The sequence below is a fragment of the Cnephaeus nilssonii genome (assembly GCF_951640355.1).
Source record: "Cnephaeus nilssonii genome assembly, chromosome: 1".
Lineage (NCBI taxonomy): Eukaryota > Metazoa > Chordata > Mammalia > Chiroptera > Vespertilionidae > Cnephaeus > Cnephaeus nilssonii.
Window position 1 is genome coordinate 116,531,046 of NC_137072.1, and position 15,569 is coordinate 116,546,614.

At 69.3% G+C, this 15,569-nt stretch overlaps 2 protein-coding genes across 5 annotated transcripts in view; both read right to left on the minus strand.

Annotated features, from left to right (window-relative positions):
- Positions 1-560: 560 nt before the first annotated feature.
- HGFAC (HGF activator) lies at positions 561-8,729 on the minus strand. 2 transcript variants are annotated; one of them, XM_079767691.1, is made up of 14 exons: positions 8,452-8,729; positions 7,799-7,979; positions 7,596-7,692; positions 7,316-7,395; positions 6,669-6,791; positions 6,414-6,545; positions 6,185-6,295; positions 5,939-6,113; positions 5,599-5,684; positions 4,819-5,074; positions 3,401-3,540; positions 2,992-3,132; positions 2,766-2,914; positions 561-2,291 (listed from the first exon to the last, which is right to left on the minus strand). In XM_079767691.1, exons 1-14 carry the CDS (start codon positions 8,557-8,559, stop codon positions 2,109-2,111), a joined length of 1,962 nt encoding a protein of 653 aa, XP_079623817.1. In that variant the 5' UTR covers positions 8,560-8,729; the 3' UTR covers positions 561-2,108. The 2 variants fall into 2 exon arrangements, with proteins under 2 accessions (XP_079623817.1, XP_079623818.1); XM_079767692.1 differs by having other exon boundaries at positions 4,819-5,110.
- Positions 8,730-9,352: 623 nt separating this feature from the next.
- Positions 9,353-15,569, minus strand: part of RGS12 (regulator of G protein signaling 12) — a 72,751-nt gene continuing 66,534 nt past the window's right edge. The window contains exon 16 of one of the 3 annotated variants that reach the window (XM_079767609.1): positions 9,353-10,408. In XM_079767609.1, the coding sequence (XP_079623735.1) occupies positions 10,182-10,408 (227 nt within the window). In that variant the 3' untranslated portion in view covers positions 9,353-10,181. Of the gene's footprint in view, positions 10,409-12,445; positions 15,480-15,569 lie in introns of those variants that run through there. The other 2 variants (XM_079767606.1, XM_079767607.1) reach the window with 2 other exon arrangements.

Genomic DNA, 15,569 nt, shown 5'->3' on the forward strand with positions numbered 1-15,569 from the left:
CCGAGTGGCTGAGCCTGGACCGGGTGGGAGCGTGGCTGGGTGCAGAGAGCCAGGCCCCCCACTGGGGGGCTCCTCCCCACCGCCCCCGGGGTCTGAGAGGGGAGGTCCCCGGGGGTCTGAGAGGGGAGGTCCCCGGGGGTCTGAGAGGGGAGGTCCCCAGGGGTCTGAGAGGGCAGGCCCCCGGGGGTCTGAGAGGGGAGGTCCCTGGGGGCCACCCGCTTGACGGGATGCCCTGGATGTCTTGTCAGGGCCCAGGTGGAGCAGGGCTGGGAGCAGCTTGGCCCCGCCCCCGCCCGCCATCACCTGCATGGCTACCACAGCCCCCCCCCGCAGCTGCCCGCCATAGAGGCCCATTCATGCGCCCACATGTCTCAGGCCCCGGGCTGGCCCTGGACAGCTGGCACGGGCGGGGTGGTGGCTGGGGGCTGTGGCCACCGCCACATCCGCCACCCCAGGCGCCTGGCACTCGGTCATCCCTGCCGGGAGGGACGTGCCTGCATTCTTGAGGGCTGGCCCTGGCCCAGCTCCCGCCACGCCTGGCGCTGCACCGCTCCCGGACGGCCAGGGAAATTCGGCCTCAGCCGGGACAGAGTCCCCGCCCCTCCAGGGCCGCAGGGCTGCTGAAAGGCAGGGGCCTCAGCGCGGCTCCCACTCAGGACGCTGGGTCGGCTCCAGCCCCTGCTCCTCAGTTCCTGCTGCAGACCCCGTGTGTGTCCCCCAGGTCATGTGTGAAGTCCAGCCCTTTGTGTGCCGGTGTCAGGAGGAGGGGCCTTGGGAGGTGAGCAGGTCACGAGGGTGGAGCCCCCACGGGGGATTAGTGACCTTCTCAGGAGAGACACCTGAGGACACAGCCTGGAAGCGAGCTCCCCGGGAGCCCGGCCGCTGGCCTCTGGCCGCTGGGACTGTGAGAGCCTCCTGAGCGCATGCTCTGAGGTTGGCAGAGCCTTGAGGTCAGACATTGAAGAGCACGAGGAAGGAGATTATAGGCCAGTCTCACGCAGAAACGCAAAAGTCAAATCCTAAACAGAAATAGAAGCAAATCTGAAAAGAGCTCATAAAAAACAATAGTGTGACCGACAGCCAGGGTCCTCGCAGGCTGGCGTGACAGGACAAGCTGTATGGGTTTATTCACACGGCGTCATTGTGGGGGCCCCGGGGCGCTCTGCAGCCCTGGCTCCTCCAGACTGGGGCGAGGGAGGGGGAGGGGCGAGGAGCGAGGGGGGGGTGAGTTGCCGCAACTGTCCAGGGCCATGTGCGTGTGTGGGGAGTGGCCGCCGGTGGGGGGTCTGGGTGTACCGTGTGCTCGGCCACTGGAACAAAGCACCACAGACTGGGGGCTTCAGCCAGGGACACGGCGCCTCACTGTTCGGGCGAGGTCCCGGGGGGCGATGCCCACAGGGAGGAGCCGCTGCTCAGGCCGGTCCTTGGCTGTCGATGGCCACCTTCCCTGGTGGCATTCACAGCGGCTCCCCACTGTGTGTGTCTGCGCCCCACTCTCCCTTCCTTACAAGGACACCTGGTGCTGGGCCAGGGCCCACCCTGACCTCATGCGAGCCTGGTCACTCTGTAAAGGTCTTCTCTCCCGACAGTCACATTCTGAGGTCCTGAGGCCAACATGTGGGTTTCAGAAGGTACAACCTGTAACACTGAGGTGACCCCAAGGCAGGGAGCAGGGAACTCATCCTCCATCTCACTCCGCTCCTTCTCGGATGCCTGCGGGCTCCCTGAGGCCCCCCATAACCAGGGCACAGAGGTCATCGACCAGCCTGCGCCATCAGCCTCCTGGGCCGGGCACAAGCCTGGGGGCGGGGCCCAGGGACGAAGCTGGCTCACACCTGGCTCAGCACAGCTCCTCAGGAATGCAAAGCTGGCTTGACCCTAGACCAGTGACTCCCCCTAGCTGTGAGTCAGCTCTAACAGATCCACACCCAGCACCGGGGAGAAGGGCAGAGAGCTCGGCGGGAGGTGTATGCGGGCCTGGGTCGCGGCCTCAGAGGGGAGGCTGGGTTGGGGCAGCGGGCCAGGCTGGGCGAGCTGTGTTCTCGGGAGCAGCTTTATTGCCAGGAGGCAGGGACGGGCAAGGAGGCGCAGGGCCCGGGGGTGGGGTCTCAGGCGGTGTCTGCAGGCCGCTTCGGGGGCCGGATCCGGTCGTTGATCCAGCCCACGTAGTTGGCCACACGGGTGTAGACGCCGGGCTTGTTGAGCCGCCCACAGCCGTCGCCCCAGCTGATGATGCCGTACAGGTGGGCCACGCCGTTCTTCTCGCAGACCAGGGGGCCGCCCGAGTCCCCCTGCGGCAGAGCTGCCTGTCAGAGCCGAGGCCAGCTCCTCGGCACCCTGGAAAGAGCCCCCCCACTCCCTGGCCACATCCGAGGTGTGTGACCTGGGAAGACTGACGGGCCTCTCTGGGCCTCAGTTTCCCCATCTATGACGGGGGAGGACGCCGCTCCTCCGCCTCAGGCTGCACACACAGGTCCCGCCTGGATGTGCGTGCTGCTGGGACTGGCTGATGGGAGAGCCCCGGCGAGAGCTCTGGGGGAAGAGGCCGGCCTTTGGGGTCGCGTGGCCAGCCCTGCCCCGGTTGAGCTGGGCTGTCCGGCCTCAGGCTCCCGGTCTGTGTGAGAGGCTGTCTCTGCCCCACTGTGGGGCCCTCCAGCAGCGGGGGGGACGGGGGTGGGGGCGCGTGTGCTGTCTGTCTGGGCTCCCGCTGGCCCTGCGGGCCGGGTCCCCTTCCCCGGGGCGCGCAGGTCTGAGGCCGGGCTCACCTGGCAGGCGTCAGACTTGCAGTCGAAGTAGCCGGCGCACAGCATGTTGGGGCTGATGTCGGCCCCGTACACCTCGGGGCTGCTGCACTTGTGGTCGGCCACCAGGGGCACCAGCGCCTCCCGCAGGGAGCTGGAGTAGCCGCTCAGGTCTGCGGGCAGGGACCCGTGTCAGGGGGGGCGAGGCTCCCGGGCTCCCCGCTGCCCAGCGGCCCCCACCGCCACGCACTCTCGTCCTGGTGGCCCCAGCCCGCGATCTGGCACTTGTGTCCGGCGGGGAAGGGGCTGCTGGGCTCAGGCAGGCAGATGGGCTGGACGAACTGGGAGCGGACGGCACAGCGGTCCCCCTTCTTCCTCAGCCGGATCAGGACTGGGCGGGAGAGAGCCAGAGGTCAGCCGGGGTGGGGGGTCCGTGATGGACACAGCGTGGCCGCGGAGTCGCACCAGGGGCGCCCTGCTGGGCGAGAGGCTGTGACAGGAAGACCCAGAAGGGGCAGGAAGGCCAGGCCAGGCCCCTCCCCACGCCTCTGTCCCTCCGTCCACCCCTCTTCACATTCGCGGACCTGAGGACTCTCCCAGGATTCTCCGGGTGCCCACCCGCCCCTCCTGGCTGCACCCCCGCATGCCCTGAGCCTCACCAAGGTCATGGTCGCTGGGGTTGAACACCGAGTACAGGGGGTACGGGATGTACTTCTCAATGCGAAATGCCTGTGTCACGTCCGTCGTGAGGTTGAACAAGTGCTGGCCCAGGACCACAGAGACGCTCTCCTTTGGGGGGCTGTGGGGGGGGGGCAGCAGGGCTCTGGCCTCCCCTCTGGGCCCTGGGTTGGCTCTCCCTGCACCCATGGGGGCCAGCGTCCCAGAGACAGCCCCTCGGTCAGCCCCAGGCCCTGTCGGCACCTCCGCCTTCCCATCTGCTGTGCACGAGGGTCCCTCTCCCTCTGCTCAGCCCTCCTGGCCACTGGGGGACCTCGGCCACTCAGCCCTCCCAGGCCTTAGGCCTTCTGGGAAACGGCTCCCACGCCCTGGGCAGCCGATGCCCAGCGCACCGTGGGGCTCGGTGCCCCCGCCCCCGGGCAGGGCCCGAGGCTGGGCGGCCAGTGAGCGCAGGGCTGGGGACCCAGGCCTTGAGCGGGAGGGGATCCCAGCTGAGCCTTTGTGTCCTCTAAGGGGCGGGCCCTCCTGCGAGCCCACCTGGGGGGCCCAAGAGTCTGAGCCACGCCCTCAACCTCCTTCCTTCTTCCCTGTCCACATCTGTCCCGTCCCAGACTTGTGGCCAGCGTGCCCCCACCAAGCCTGGCCCCGCCCGGCTCCTCCCTCAACGTGGGAGTGGGTGCCTGCTCCCCTCCCCCAGCCTCTGAACCCTCAATGCCATCCTGGGGAGGCTCAGCCAAGCGCCTGCTGAATAACCGGTCAGCACAGGACTTGTGCCCACTCAGCCCCGCCCCCACGCTGCCGTCCCTGGGGTGACCACGGGGGTGCACCGCCAACCCCCCAGTCTTCCCCCAGCTCCTGACTCCTGAGCTGCACTGTCAGGACAGTCCCCGCCCCCAGGCTTCCGCTCAGAGGGGCCGGTCCCGCTGGGAGCGAGGGGCGGGCCCACACCCCGCAGCCCGCCCACTGGGCGGGGCCTCGAGTCCCAGCGCCCGAAGCCACCGGCAGTCCAGGGGCGGGGCTGGCGGGGCTGCAGGGGGCAGGCCCCGCCCGTCCCTACTGCGCATGCCTGACTACCCCCCCTCCCCCCGGGCACACAGACACACCCCGCGCCCCGAGGCCGCCCTCCCTCCCGGAGCCCCCGACAGCGAGAGCCTGGCGCCGCAGAATGGCAGGGATGGCGTCGGGCAGGGACCCGGTCTCTGCGGCGCCCAGTCCCACGGAGGCAGAGGGCGGCGCGGCCCGGGAGCGGAGGCACCAAAGGATGGAGGTGGCGCGGGTGGCGTGTGGACGGGCGGCTGGTGGGAGGACGGGTGGGGTGGGGTGGAGAGCCGCAGCGGTGGGTGGCTGCGCGGGGGTGGAGGCAGGGTCGGGGGGCAGGCGGGGGAGCCGGGCAGCCCACCTGTGGGAGAAGCAGTGGGCGGCAGACACGACCCAGCAGGTGTGGACCAGGCTCCCCGCGCAGAAGCTGTCCCCGATGTAGATGGCGGCCAGCCAGGGGTGCGAGCCGGGCAGCGAGGACGAGCCCCCGATGATGCGGGGCCGCAGGAAGTTCCTCTTCTTGTGCCGCCGGCCGCAGGCCGGGCGCGCAGCGGGGGCAGCCCCAGGCAGCCTCAGCAGGGCCAGGTCGGGTGGGTGCTGGGTTCTGGTGAGGGATTCTGGGGGCACAGGTCGCTGGTCACACGTGCCCCAGGCTGCACCCACCTGCCACCGTCAGGCCCCTGGGCGTTCACCCCCTCCCTCCCCATCCTGGCAGCCCCTCTGGACGAGGGTGCAGGGCTGGCCCCGCTCCGCCTCCGGGCACGGGACTCACGCTCTGAGCCTGTTTCCTCGTCTGTAGGAGGAGACCCCAATCCCAGGCTTTGGGGGGACCAGAGTGGCCTGCACACCTGGCAGGTGTTAGGGACCCCAGAGGCAAGGCCTTGGGGGAGCTGCCCACCCCAGCGTCTGCCGGCAGGGTGCCTGCTGGCACACCGCCCTGCATGGTTCGGGTGCGAGAGCTGCCCAGGGACCTGGGGACCGGCCTGCCTGCTGACTCCTGGGACCAGCCCTGCCCGGGAGCCCGTCTCCATCTCTCAGGTGGGCAGCGGCCTCGGAGAGAAGAGGCCGGGAGTGGGGGTGGGAGTGGGAGTGGGATGGGGCGGCGCCGCCCACCCTGCTCCCCCCTCCGGCCGCCGCGCACCGCAGGCCGCCAGGCGGCAGTACTCCCAGGAGAGCGCGTGCTCCTTCACCACGTAGCACCAGGGCCGCTCGTCCTTGTCGGGGTTCCTGGGGGCAGGGGAGGCGGTGGGTGCTGTCACGCTGCCCTCCGCGAGGGACGCGGGACAGGGGCAGGGGGACCCTTGCGGGGGTCCCTTCACCCATCGGAGCGGCCTGTGCTCGCTCTGCGATGGACGCAGGGGCCTGGGGCCTGGGGCCTGGCCCCGCCTGGCCCTTCTCGCCGGGGACGAGCCCCACAGGAAGGCCTCCCCAGGACGGACCCTGCCCCCGGGGAGGTGGCCCCGGGCCGGGCCAGTGCTGACCGGCAGTAGGCGTGGGGGCCCAGGCCGAGCAGCGCCGCGGCGGCCACCGAGTCCACGTGCAGCTCCTGGTAGAGCAGGTCCGAGTTCCAGGCCAGGCAGCTGAGGCCCGAGGCCGCCGTGCTGGCCACGCCCCGGTACTCCGTGCCGTTCCCCACGAAGCAGCTCTGTGCGGGCACTGTGGGCGGCGGCGGTGAGCCTGGGCCCGAGGCCGCCCCGCCCCGCCTGCCCAGGGGCCGAGCCACTCACCGATGTTGCAGAGCCTCCCGGCGTGGCCCGGGGCGCAGGCACAGACGGTGGTCCCGGTGGCCACAACCAGGTGGCAGGTGCCCCCATTCAGGCACGGGCTGCTCAGGCAAGCTGGGGGAGGGCTCAGAAGCTAGGCTCGGGCCGGACGCCTGGGTGGTCCCCGCTGAGTCCCTTCCCCTGGCATGGGACGCCCAGTGGGAAGGCTCTGCCCCCCGCCCAGCTGGGGTACCTGTGTGGCGTGTGTCCTCACACTGGACCCGGCCCCCCGCACACTCGCACTGCTCCACGCGGCCCTGGTGCACGCGGGCCCAGCTGTCGCCCTCCTCCAGGTACTCGTAGCGGGTCTCGTCGAAGCATTTCTCTGGGGACCACACCATGTGTCCCTGCTCTCTGCACACCACTGCCCCGTGCAGCCCCCCCGCATACGGGGGCGCCCCTCCTCCCAGCACCCGGCCAGGCCCCGCGGCCCCCAGCCTCCACTCACCCGTGCCACAGTCCTTGCCGGTGTAGGCCACGGGGCAGGTGCAGTGGTGGGAGCTGGGGTCCTGGGTGTTGGTGCAGGAGCCCCCATTGAGGCAGGGGCTGGAGGCACAGGGGTCCAGAGCCGCTGGAGACACGCAGGAGGGTGGGTGGGGGTCTCAGCCCGACCAGTCTGCCCCCCACTCTTCCCCTCGCTGCTTGCCTCTGTTGGGCCTGCCACCTTAAAGATGCCCCTTCTGGGGTCCCGGGAAGGGGGTCCTGGGAGGGAATGCCGGCCGCCCACAGCCCCACTCGGCACTCAGGGCCTGTGGCTCTGCACCTGGGAGCCTGGGAGCCCGACCACCCCGTCAGGCAGCACAGTCCCCTCCCTTGTGACCTGGGACCATCACAGGCAGGGCTGCCAGCACCTGCAGACGGGGCTGGCCTGTGGCCGCAGGGCCTGGCCTGGCCACCAGGGGGTGTCTTGCTCCCAGCAATGGACAAAGCAACCCTGTGGCCCCAGAGGGGGGGTCCCCTGGCTGATGGCTCCCCTGCCCCTGTCCCCTGGGCTCCCACCCCCTTCAGCATGTTGACTGGATGCCCCAGGCTCAGCCCACACAGGCCCAGCCCCCTCCTGGCCTGGGCTCAGGCCTCCCGACCCCCCGGACCCACCTGGGCCCTCCGGGGGCGCGGAGCCCTGCATGCAGTAGCCCCAGGCCCGGTCGCGGTCATAGTTGTGAGTCGTGGCACACCTGGGGGCGACGTGTGCGGTGACGTGGGTGCCAGACCAGAGACCTGCCCCTCCCGCCCGAGGCTGCGGCTCTCTGCGTGGCAGCACGCACTCACGCCCATTCGGTCATGCGTTCATTCACCACACCGGTGTCACCGTCTGAGCGGAGGGTGGGAGGGGCCGTGGGACCAGGAGGGGGAGACCCTGCCCAGCGGGACCCACCACTTCCTGTGGGCGCTGCCCTCCGACGTGCAGGAATGGAGCAGGCGGCCGCCCAAGCGGAAGGGGAACCGGCAGGGCTGCCCGTCCTCGGTGAGCACTGCGGGGAGGCGGCCAGCGTCACGGGGCTCCCCCCCAGCCTCACCCACTCCCCACCCACCCGTCCAGGTGCAGCCCCCCTCCTCCAGGAAGCCCCCCTGACCGACCTGGGCCCCCAGGGCTGCTGCTGGAGGGGGCCGCCCTGGGTGGGGAGGTGAGCCCCCCACCACGGGGACCCTCTGTCTCTGGAGTGCTCGTGGGTGAGGTCGTGGGGGTCACTGAGGTCACAGGAACAGTGGGGGTCCTGGAGGTCACTGTGGCATTAGGTTCTCTGGACTCCGTGTGGTTCTAGGAGGAGCCGAGAGCTGCGACAGCATCCGCGTGGGACCGGCCCCCCAACACTCAGGCCCTGCCCCGGGCCTCACGTACTTGGGCCCTCAGACCTCGGAGTGGGGACCGGGTGACACGGGACACCCTGAGGGTCCAACAAGCCCTCCCGCCGAGCCCAACAGGCCGCCGAGACAGAGCTGGCTCAGGGCCGGCCCGCCTGCTCGATCCTGGGCCTAGCACTGCGGTGAGGCCCTCCGAGGCCCCACCCCCACCTCAAACTCTCAGACCCCCATGCCCCGAGGTGGGGGCCCAGTAAGTTAGATGCCCAGGTTCTGCCCTGCCCACCAGCCCAGCACTCCCACCGCACCCCCATGGCCAGCCTTCAGCACCTTGGGCCCCTCGCCCGCTCCACACCCGGCCCTGGCTCGGCCTCAGGACCCAGAGTGGGCACAGGGAGCCCCAGGTCACAGCGCGATGGGTCAGTGCTCACCCTGCCAGCCTGGGGCTGGGCCCTGAGAGGCGCCAGCAGCAGCAGCAGCAGCAGCAGGGACAGTCCGGGCAGGGGGCAGGGGCTGGGGACCCAGGCCCAGCGCCCCATGGCTCCTCCCGCGCTGGTATGAGGGCAGCAGGAGTCAGGAGCAGAGTGGCCGGGGCAGGTGGGGTCAAGGCCGCCTGGAAATGATTAACCGGCTGCCTCCCCTGCCGGCCCACAGGCCCGCATCTGCTGCCCAGCTCACCCACAGGGCCGGCCTCCCCTCTGCTCTCAGCCACAGGGTCCTGGACAGGACAGGGTCCTGGGTCTCCCAGATGGCATGCAGGCAGGGGCCCGGGCCCCCAGCCCGGCTTCCGGTTCCCGCGTGGCCGCGGAGCTGGCCACTGAGGGTTTAAGCAGCCTGTAACCAGAGCAGCTGCGTGTCTGCTCTTTCCTGCCCGGCCTGCAGGGGGTGCTGCCAGGCGCAGAGGAGGCTGGGCGCGCTGGGCTGCGTGTGGCAGTGACCCAGGATGGGGACCTCTGCTGCCCCTCCAGGAGGAGCCTGGGCGGGGGGCCGGGCAGTGCAACACGGGGAGCAGGACCAGAGCCCCTCGGGCTGCCCTGACCTGGGGTGTCCAGGAGTTCCCCTCCCCACCTCTCCTGGACTCCCTCTCTGGTCCCCAGCAGAGCCGAGGCCAGGTACCCAGGGGCCATGAAGGGCCAGAGGCCTGGCTTGGGGTCCTGCCCTCTGTGACCTGGGCTGGGCAGTGCCCGCACACAGCAGTTACCCCTCCCGGCCCAGAATGCCGGCCGCCCGCACGGGGTGCAGGGGGGCTGGCACTGCACCCGCCTCGCTGCGCCCAGGAGGAGAGGGCCCTGGGCACGTGGGTGCCGCCCGTCTTCGTTCCCACACCTCCCCTAGGCCCCCTCCCTGGAAGCACCCAGAACCCACGGCCTGGCTCTGTTCTCTGGCCTCTGACAAACCCAATAAGACAAGACCCCACCCCTTCCCCACCAACTGAGGATGGCAGACCGAGGGGCGGGGGCCCTCAGCACTGAGCTGTACACTGGGGCTCCAGCGAGGCAACCTGGGACCAGGGCGCCATCTCCGTCTGCTTCAACCCAACACCACACAGGGCCCTGCCGCTGACCTGCCACCGTCCCCTCCTGACTTGGCTCAAGCCGTTCTGGAATCAAGCTCGCTCCAGCCTCAGGGGCTGGGCACGGCCCTGCCACTCTTGCCCAGGCCTTCGGCTCAGGTGATCCCTCCACAGACAGGTCAAGGGCATGGCAGCCTGCAGGTCCCCACTGTGCCCGGAGAGGAGCCTGCGCTGACCTGCAGGGGGTGGTGTGGATTGGACGAGACCAGGGCCTGGCCCGCAGGCTCACTTCCTCAAGCCCCTCCCACATGGTCCTGGAGGCCATGGCAACGCCTCCAAGGACAAGGACACGAGGATGGAGGACAGACGGCCTGGGGCCCAGCACCCAGCAGGAGGCCAACGCGGGGTCCTCGAAGACACTTTATTGGGGGAAGGCTGGAGGCCGCGGCAGGGGGCGGGCCCAGGAGCCCTCCGAGCCAGCCCTCCGCCTTCTGGGTGGCTTCCAAGGGCGCGGTGGCCGGGGAGGCCGCCAAAGGCCCTCCCGATGGCTGCGGCCGCCCCGGGACACGGCCTTCGGATTCATGTCCAGGCGTGCAGCTTGGGGGTCCAGGGGCATGGGGCCCGCCGGCGGGCGGGCTGCGGGCGGCCTCAGACGAAGGTGGCGTGGTGCGGGCTGGCTTTGGGCTTGGCGGGCCCACCTGCGACGGGGCTCAGGCCGGGGAGGTCTGGTGCGGGGGGCCTGCTGGCCTGTGGCCTCCGGGGGCCCATCCACACCCCTGGAGCCCTGCAGCCTGGGCCAGGGGCCGAGCCAGTGACCAAATCCACATCGATGATCGTGTTGACCGGGAGGCCTCGGCTGCTGTGGGCCCTGCCTCCTGTCACAGGGAGAAGAGAGAGGCTGTCACCATCACCCCTAGGCCTGCAGACACCCCGCAGGAGTCCCCACCCACCTGCCCTGCACGGACACTGGCCGTGGGACGGGTTCCTCAAATGCCCAAATGCATCCCGCAGGCTGGCCACCCCTGACCTTAGCCTCGGCCGGGGTCAGGGGTCTGCAGACCGCCAGCCTCAAGCCCCAGCCCCTCGGGGCCCCCTGCACGTCCGGGTGGCGGAGGCCCTGGCAGACGCCACACAGTGTGGGGAAGGTCCCAGGCCGCGGGGGCGCAGGCATGAATCGAGTGAGGAGGGCAGGGGCTGGGGCCCCAGTGCTGGGGGTGCAGGGCCCAGGTTCTGTGCCCGGGCACCCGGGGAGCCCCTACTGGTCACAGGAACACCCAGGGCTCCCTGCGCCCTGCCCTCATCCAGTCTGTGCCAGGCCAGCCCGGGTCCTTCAAAAGCTGTTCAGCACCTGGGCCCTGCCCCGCCTGCCCCTGCCCCCCTCATCCCGCCCCTCCCGCTGGCGCCCCCCGGCCGGCCCGCCCAGCCGAGGACGCTGAACTGCCCCTGGCGGGGCTGTGAGTGGGAGGTGTGCGGTGAGCGCTGCAGGAATGAGGATTTCTGGGCCCCAGGAGGGGCTGGGATGGCAAAGGAACTGGAGGGGGAGAGGAGGGGTCCCGGGGCCCCACGAGGCTGCAGGGACCCAGTGGAGAGCAGTGGGGGTGGGGAGGGGGCTGTCAGCACGAGAGACCTCCCTGCCGCCCTGGGCTCAGGGACAGAGCCGGCCCTGCTGAGACCCCCTCATCTTCCCTGACCCCCCCCCCCCCCCAGGCTACTGTGGCCCCAACTCTCCTGGGCTGTCTGCGGGGCTTGTCCTTAGGCCAAGGGCAGCTGGGGCCACAGGAAGTGGGTGCCAAGGGACGGGCCCCTTGCCTGGGCTAGGGGGGAGCCAGCTCTGGGTGGGGCTGTTCCAGACAGGACTGGCCCTCAGCACGGCCCCAGGCACTCCGGCCCCACACACAGACCTCCCTGCCAGCCTCGCTGCGGGACGCAGCTCACAGGCCAGCGTGGGGCAGGGGCGGCTCCAGAGCCCCCGTGCCCGCCCAGCCTGGCTGTCAGCTGTCCACCTCAGGCCCATGTCCTCACTCACAGTCCTTCCTGGCACCTGCCTGGGTTCTGGCTGCGCTCTCCTACCCCTTGGCCACACCCGGGCCTCGTGCCGTCCCCCGAGCGGACAGTCTGCCCCTCCTGCAGGCTGCTCAGTGCCCAGTGCTCCGCCTCAGCCCCAGGAGTCCTCGGGCCGCCAGAAACGCCTAGGCCCTGGGGTGGGCAGCCCCGACTCCGTGCTAGGAACCTCTGGGCGGGCCGCAGAGCCCGGGCGAGGCGCTGGAGGACGGAGACCTGTCTCCAGGCGCAGTCCCCAGGGGCCGGCATGGGTGGGCTTGGCAGAGGCTCCTAGCCCCGGTGCCCTCCACGCCCTCCTCTGGCTCACTGCCAGGACGGGGCGGGCTGTGCCGCCCAGGTTAGGGATGCCAGGGCCTGGCGTAGAATCTATAGGGTGTCGGTGAGCCCAGGGCCGAGGGCTCTCAGGTGCCCACGGCGAGCAGGCATCTCAGCCCGTGACCCACAACAGACGTGGAGTCCTGCCCCACGGACCAGCCCTCCCTGGGCCTTGGTTTCCCCAGCCTGGCTCCGCTTCCTCCGTGGGGTCAGAAGCCTGTGTCCCCAGCTGCTCTGCGGCCCCAAAGTCCCACCCTACTGCACCCCAGGCCTCCATGAGCGCCTCCACGTGGCCCCCAGGGCTTCCCCCTGGCTCGTCGGTGTCAGAGTGCCTGGCGGCCGGGCCAGGCGTGTCCTATTCAAAACAATGGGGAAGGGTTTCCCCCTGAGGTCCGAGGGCCCAGTCCTTTGGTCATTCATCACACACACCACTAGGCCTGCCCACTGGGATCCACCGTCCCCGTCTGTCACTGGGCCCCCATGCTCCACACGGCGGCTGCAGGGTGGGAGGGCGCTTCCATTTAGCTTCAGGGTGGAGAGGGCAGGGTTTGCCCCAGGTTCTCTGCCCGCTCGGGGGCATTTGGAGAGTCAAGGACCTGCGGCCCCACTCAGGCCAGGAGCCTGGCCCCTCCCGTCCAGCCCTGACGGCCCGGGGCGACAGAAGCTGCAGGGGCAGGCTCAGCCTCAGCCCGGAGCCAGAGCCGGGACAGCTCAGCAGGCCAGGGCGGGCATGCCGTGTCGGGGACGGGGCAGCTGGTGCAGGCCAAGGACCGGTATCGTGGGGGGTGGCCAAGGTCCAGGCCCTTCCTGCCTGCCCGGCCCAGATCTGCTTTCTGAGTGAGTGGCAGCCCCAGGCCTGTGACTCAGTGGCAGCAGCCCAGCCCCGTGCAGCAGACGGGCGCCGAGGCCTGGTGCCAGGGCTGCCGGAGCAGCTGCCCGCCTGGCCTCCTGGCAGGCAGGCAACACGGGACCCCACAGGGCCCCGGGACCATTTCCAAAGGGGGCCTGTGCCACTCCCTCTACCAGATGTGCGGCTGGGCCGGGACCTTGCCTCCGCCTCCGCCTCAGGTCGCCCTGCGGGCCCCTCCCCCCAGGGCTCCACAGCCCCACATCAGCTGACGAATTCTGTGGTTCCAGCTCCCGTCAGCCCCTGGGGGCCCAGCTGGAACGCCCACCGCAATCGGGGCGCCAGAGCCACCTCAGCTGCCGTCCCCGGGCCCTTCCTGCCCCCAGAGGGACCCTCCTTGTCCTCCTTCGCTGTGACTTCTGCCCACATGCTCTGACTCGTCTGCTAGGCGGGTCCTTTGTGTCCTTCCAGGCCACCCTGCCACTCCTCCGTGAAGCCTCCCGGGGTGCCCCTCACTCTCACAGCACAAGGAGACTGGGCACAGCTACACGGAAATATGGGGAGGGGAGGGGAGGGGCAGCCCTGGACACCCCACCCACCCGACGCTTCCTCGGAGGCGGAGTCCCTGTGAGCAAGAACCTCACAGCCCCAACCAAAGCCCTGGCTCTGCTCGTGGCACACACAGCCCCCTCCACTCGGACCCAGCGGGTGGGGCGGCGCTGTGACAGGCAGGGGCGGGGTTAAAGGTCCTCATGCAGCCCTAACGGTTTGGCTCAGTGGATGGAGCGTTGGCCTGTGGACTGAAAGGTCCCAGGTTCGATTCCGGTCAAGGGCATGTACCTTGGTTGCGGGCACATCCGCAGTAGGGGGTGTGCAGGAGGCAGCTGATCGATGTTTCTCTCTCATCGATGTTTCTAACTCTCTATCCCTTGCCCTTCCTCTCTGTAAAAAATCAATAAAATATATATTTAAAAAAAAAAAAAAGGTCCTCATGCAGCCAGTGCGTGCTGAGCGCCCTTGGGTGAGGCCACGTCCAAGGAGAATGGGGACGGAGGCTTTGACGACCCGACCCAAGGGCTGAGCCCAGGGAACAGAGGGCGCCTGTCATCAGGTGGGAAGCCTGAGCCGGGAGCGGGCACACCGTGCCGGGGCGCACCGAGCTCGGAGCGTGGAGCCGCAGGGGCCGGTGGGAACTGAGAGCCAGCCCACCACAGGGCAGCCGCGAGTCTCGGCCCCGGCCCCCGGGAACAGGCGGGAGAATCGGGCCTGGCCGCCTCCCCTCCCAAGGCGACAGCAGAGGCCGATGCCCGCCGAGCACTGCTGCGCTCAGGGAGAGGCCCGGGCTGCCCCCGCCCCGCTGCCCATGCGCGCGTCACCGCCGCCTCACAGGGCTGCCTGTGGGTACTTGCAGGGTGCTTGAGAGCATCTGCCGAGTGAACGACCTATCTTAAAAGCCACTAGATCGCCCTGGCTGGTGTGACTCAGTGGATAGAGTGTCGGCCTGGGGGCTGAGGGGTCCCGGGTTTGATTCCAATCAAGGGCACATGCCCAGGTTGCAGGCTCGATCCCCAGTGTGGGGCGTGCATGAGGCAGCCGATCCATGATTCTCTCTCATTCTTGATGTTTGTCTCTCTCTCCTTCTCTGAAATCAATAAAAGATATATATATATATATATATGGAAAAGCCACTCTGTTAGGGTGAACCCACTGGAGTCCCTAAAAATGTGTACGCTTTCCTTGGAGTAAAACACATCTATAGTTTGCTGAAGTGGCCATAGGTAGTCACGGGAAAGAAAGTTTTAGTCCAGTCCAGTGATGAGCTGTGGAGTTTATTCCTCCTGGAAGAACACGGACCCAGGCACGGGCGACAGGACACAGGTGCGCAGGGAGCAGGGGAGTCGCAGTGCGTGCGGCAGGCGACAGCATGCACCCTGGCTCCGCGCGGGGGTGCGCTCTGGGGGAAGGCGCCGGCGGTCCCCACAGCGCAGGTCCTCCACAAGCCACCAGGGAAGCAGGGGTAACGCCCCCAACAGGTGCGGCTGCAGGTCCCGCAGGACCCAGGCCACCCTGGCGGGTGAGCACGGGGCGTCCCATCGCCTGCCAGCGGATCGGGACCGGCAGCGTCCGGGAGTCACGAGTGTGCGGAGGAGCAGGGCGGCCCGCTCTGTCAGCGTGGACACCGAGCAGGCGCCCTGTCCACCCAGCGGGGACGCACACGGGCCATGCACAGTGCGGGCGGGTGGGAGGGCTCTTGGAAGCCCCTCACAGCAGGCCGGAGCCTCGCCTCAACTTCCAGCTGCGGCTCCTGGGGACAGTCCCTCCGCCAGCCGTACGTCACCGAGCTCGGTGAACCACCCAACTCACGCTTCCGGCAGTTCAGCGCAATGCCTGTGACTGGCCGCGGTCCGGACACCGAGCCTGCCTGGCCCAGGCCTCCGCCCCGAGATGGGCTCCGTGCCACGCGTGGTCCTAAGTCACCTGGGCGTCACTCACCCCTCAAGACAAATGCTTTTGTTCAGTCTCGAGACAAACACGAACCAGGCTAGCTCTCCTCATTTTAAGGAACACATACATTTCCGGACTCCCCGGACAGGGGGCGAGGGGTGAGGAGCCGCTGTCTGCTCACACAACACGGCACACGCCGGGAGGCCTCCGGGACCCGTCCTGACCACACTCCGACCTCAGCTGTGCCTGACACCTCCTGGCAGACCAGCCCACAGTAACTATGGTAACAGAGGGGACGTGCCGTGGAAGAGCCTCGTTAGACGATCACGGGGCAGAGGGCCGACCTCCCACAGCTGTGTCTTTTTTTA

What these genes read in the sequence shown, in the direction of transcription:
- HGFAC (XM_079767692.1), bottom strand. Translation starts at nt 8,559, where the DNA reads ATGGGGCGCTGGGCCTGGGTCCCCAGCCCCTGCCCCCTGCCCGGACTG. An exon ending in GGCAGCGCCCACAGGAAGTG is followed by an intron (nt 7,396 to 7,595) that starts GTGGGTCCCGCT and finishes CGTCGCCCCCAG; the next exon opens with GTGTGCCACGACTCACAACT. An exon ending in CGCGCCCCCGGAGGGCCCAG is followed by an intron (nt 6,792 to 7,315) that starts GTGGGTCCGGGG and finishes GCGTGTCTCCAG; the next exon opens with CGGCTCTGGACCCCTGTGCC.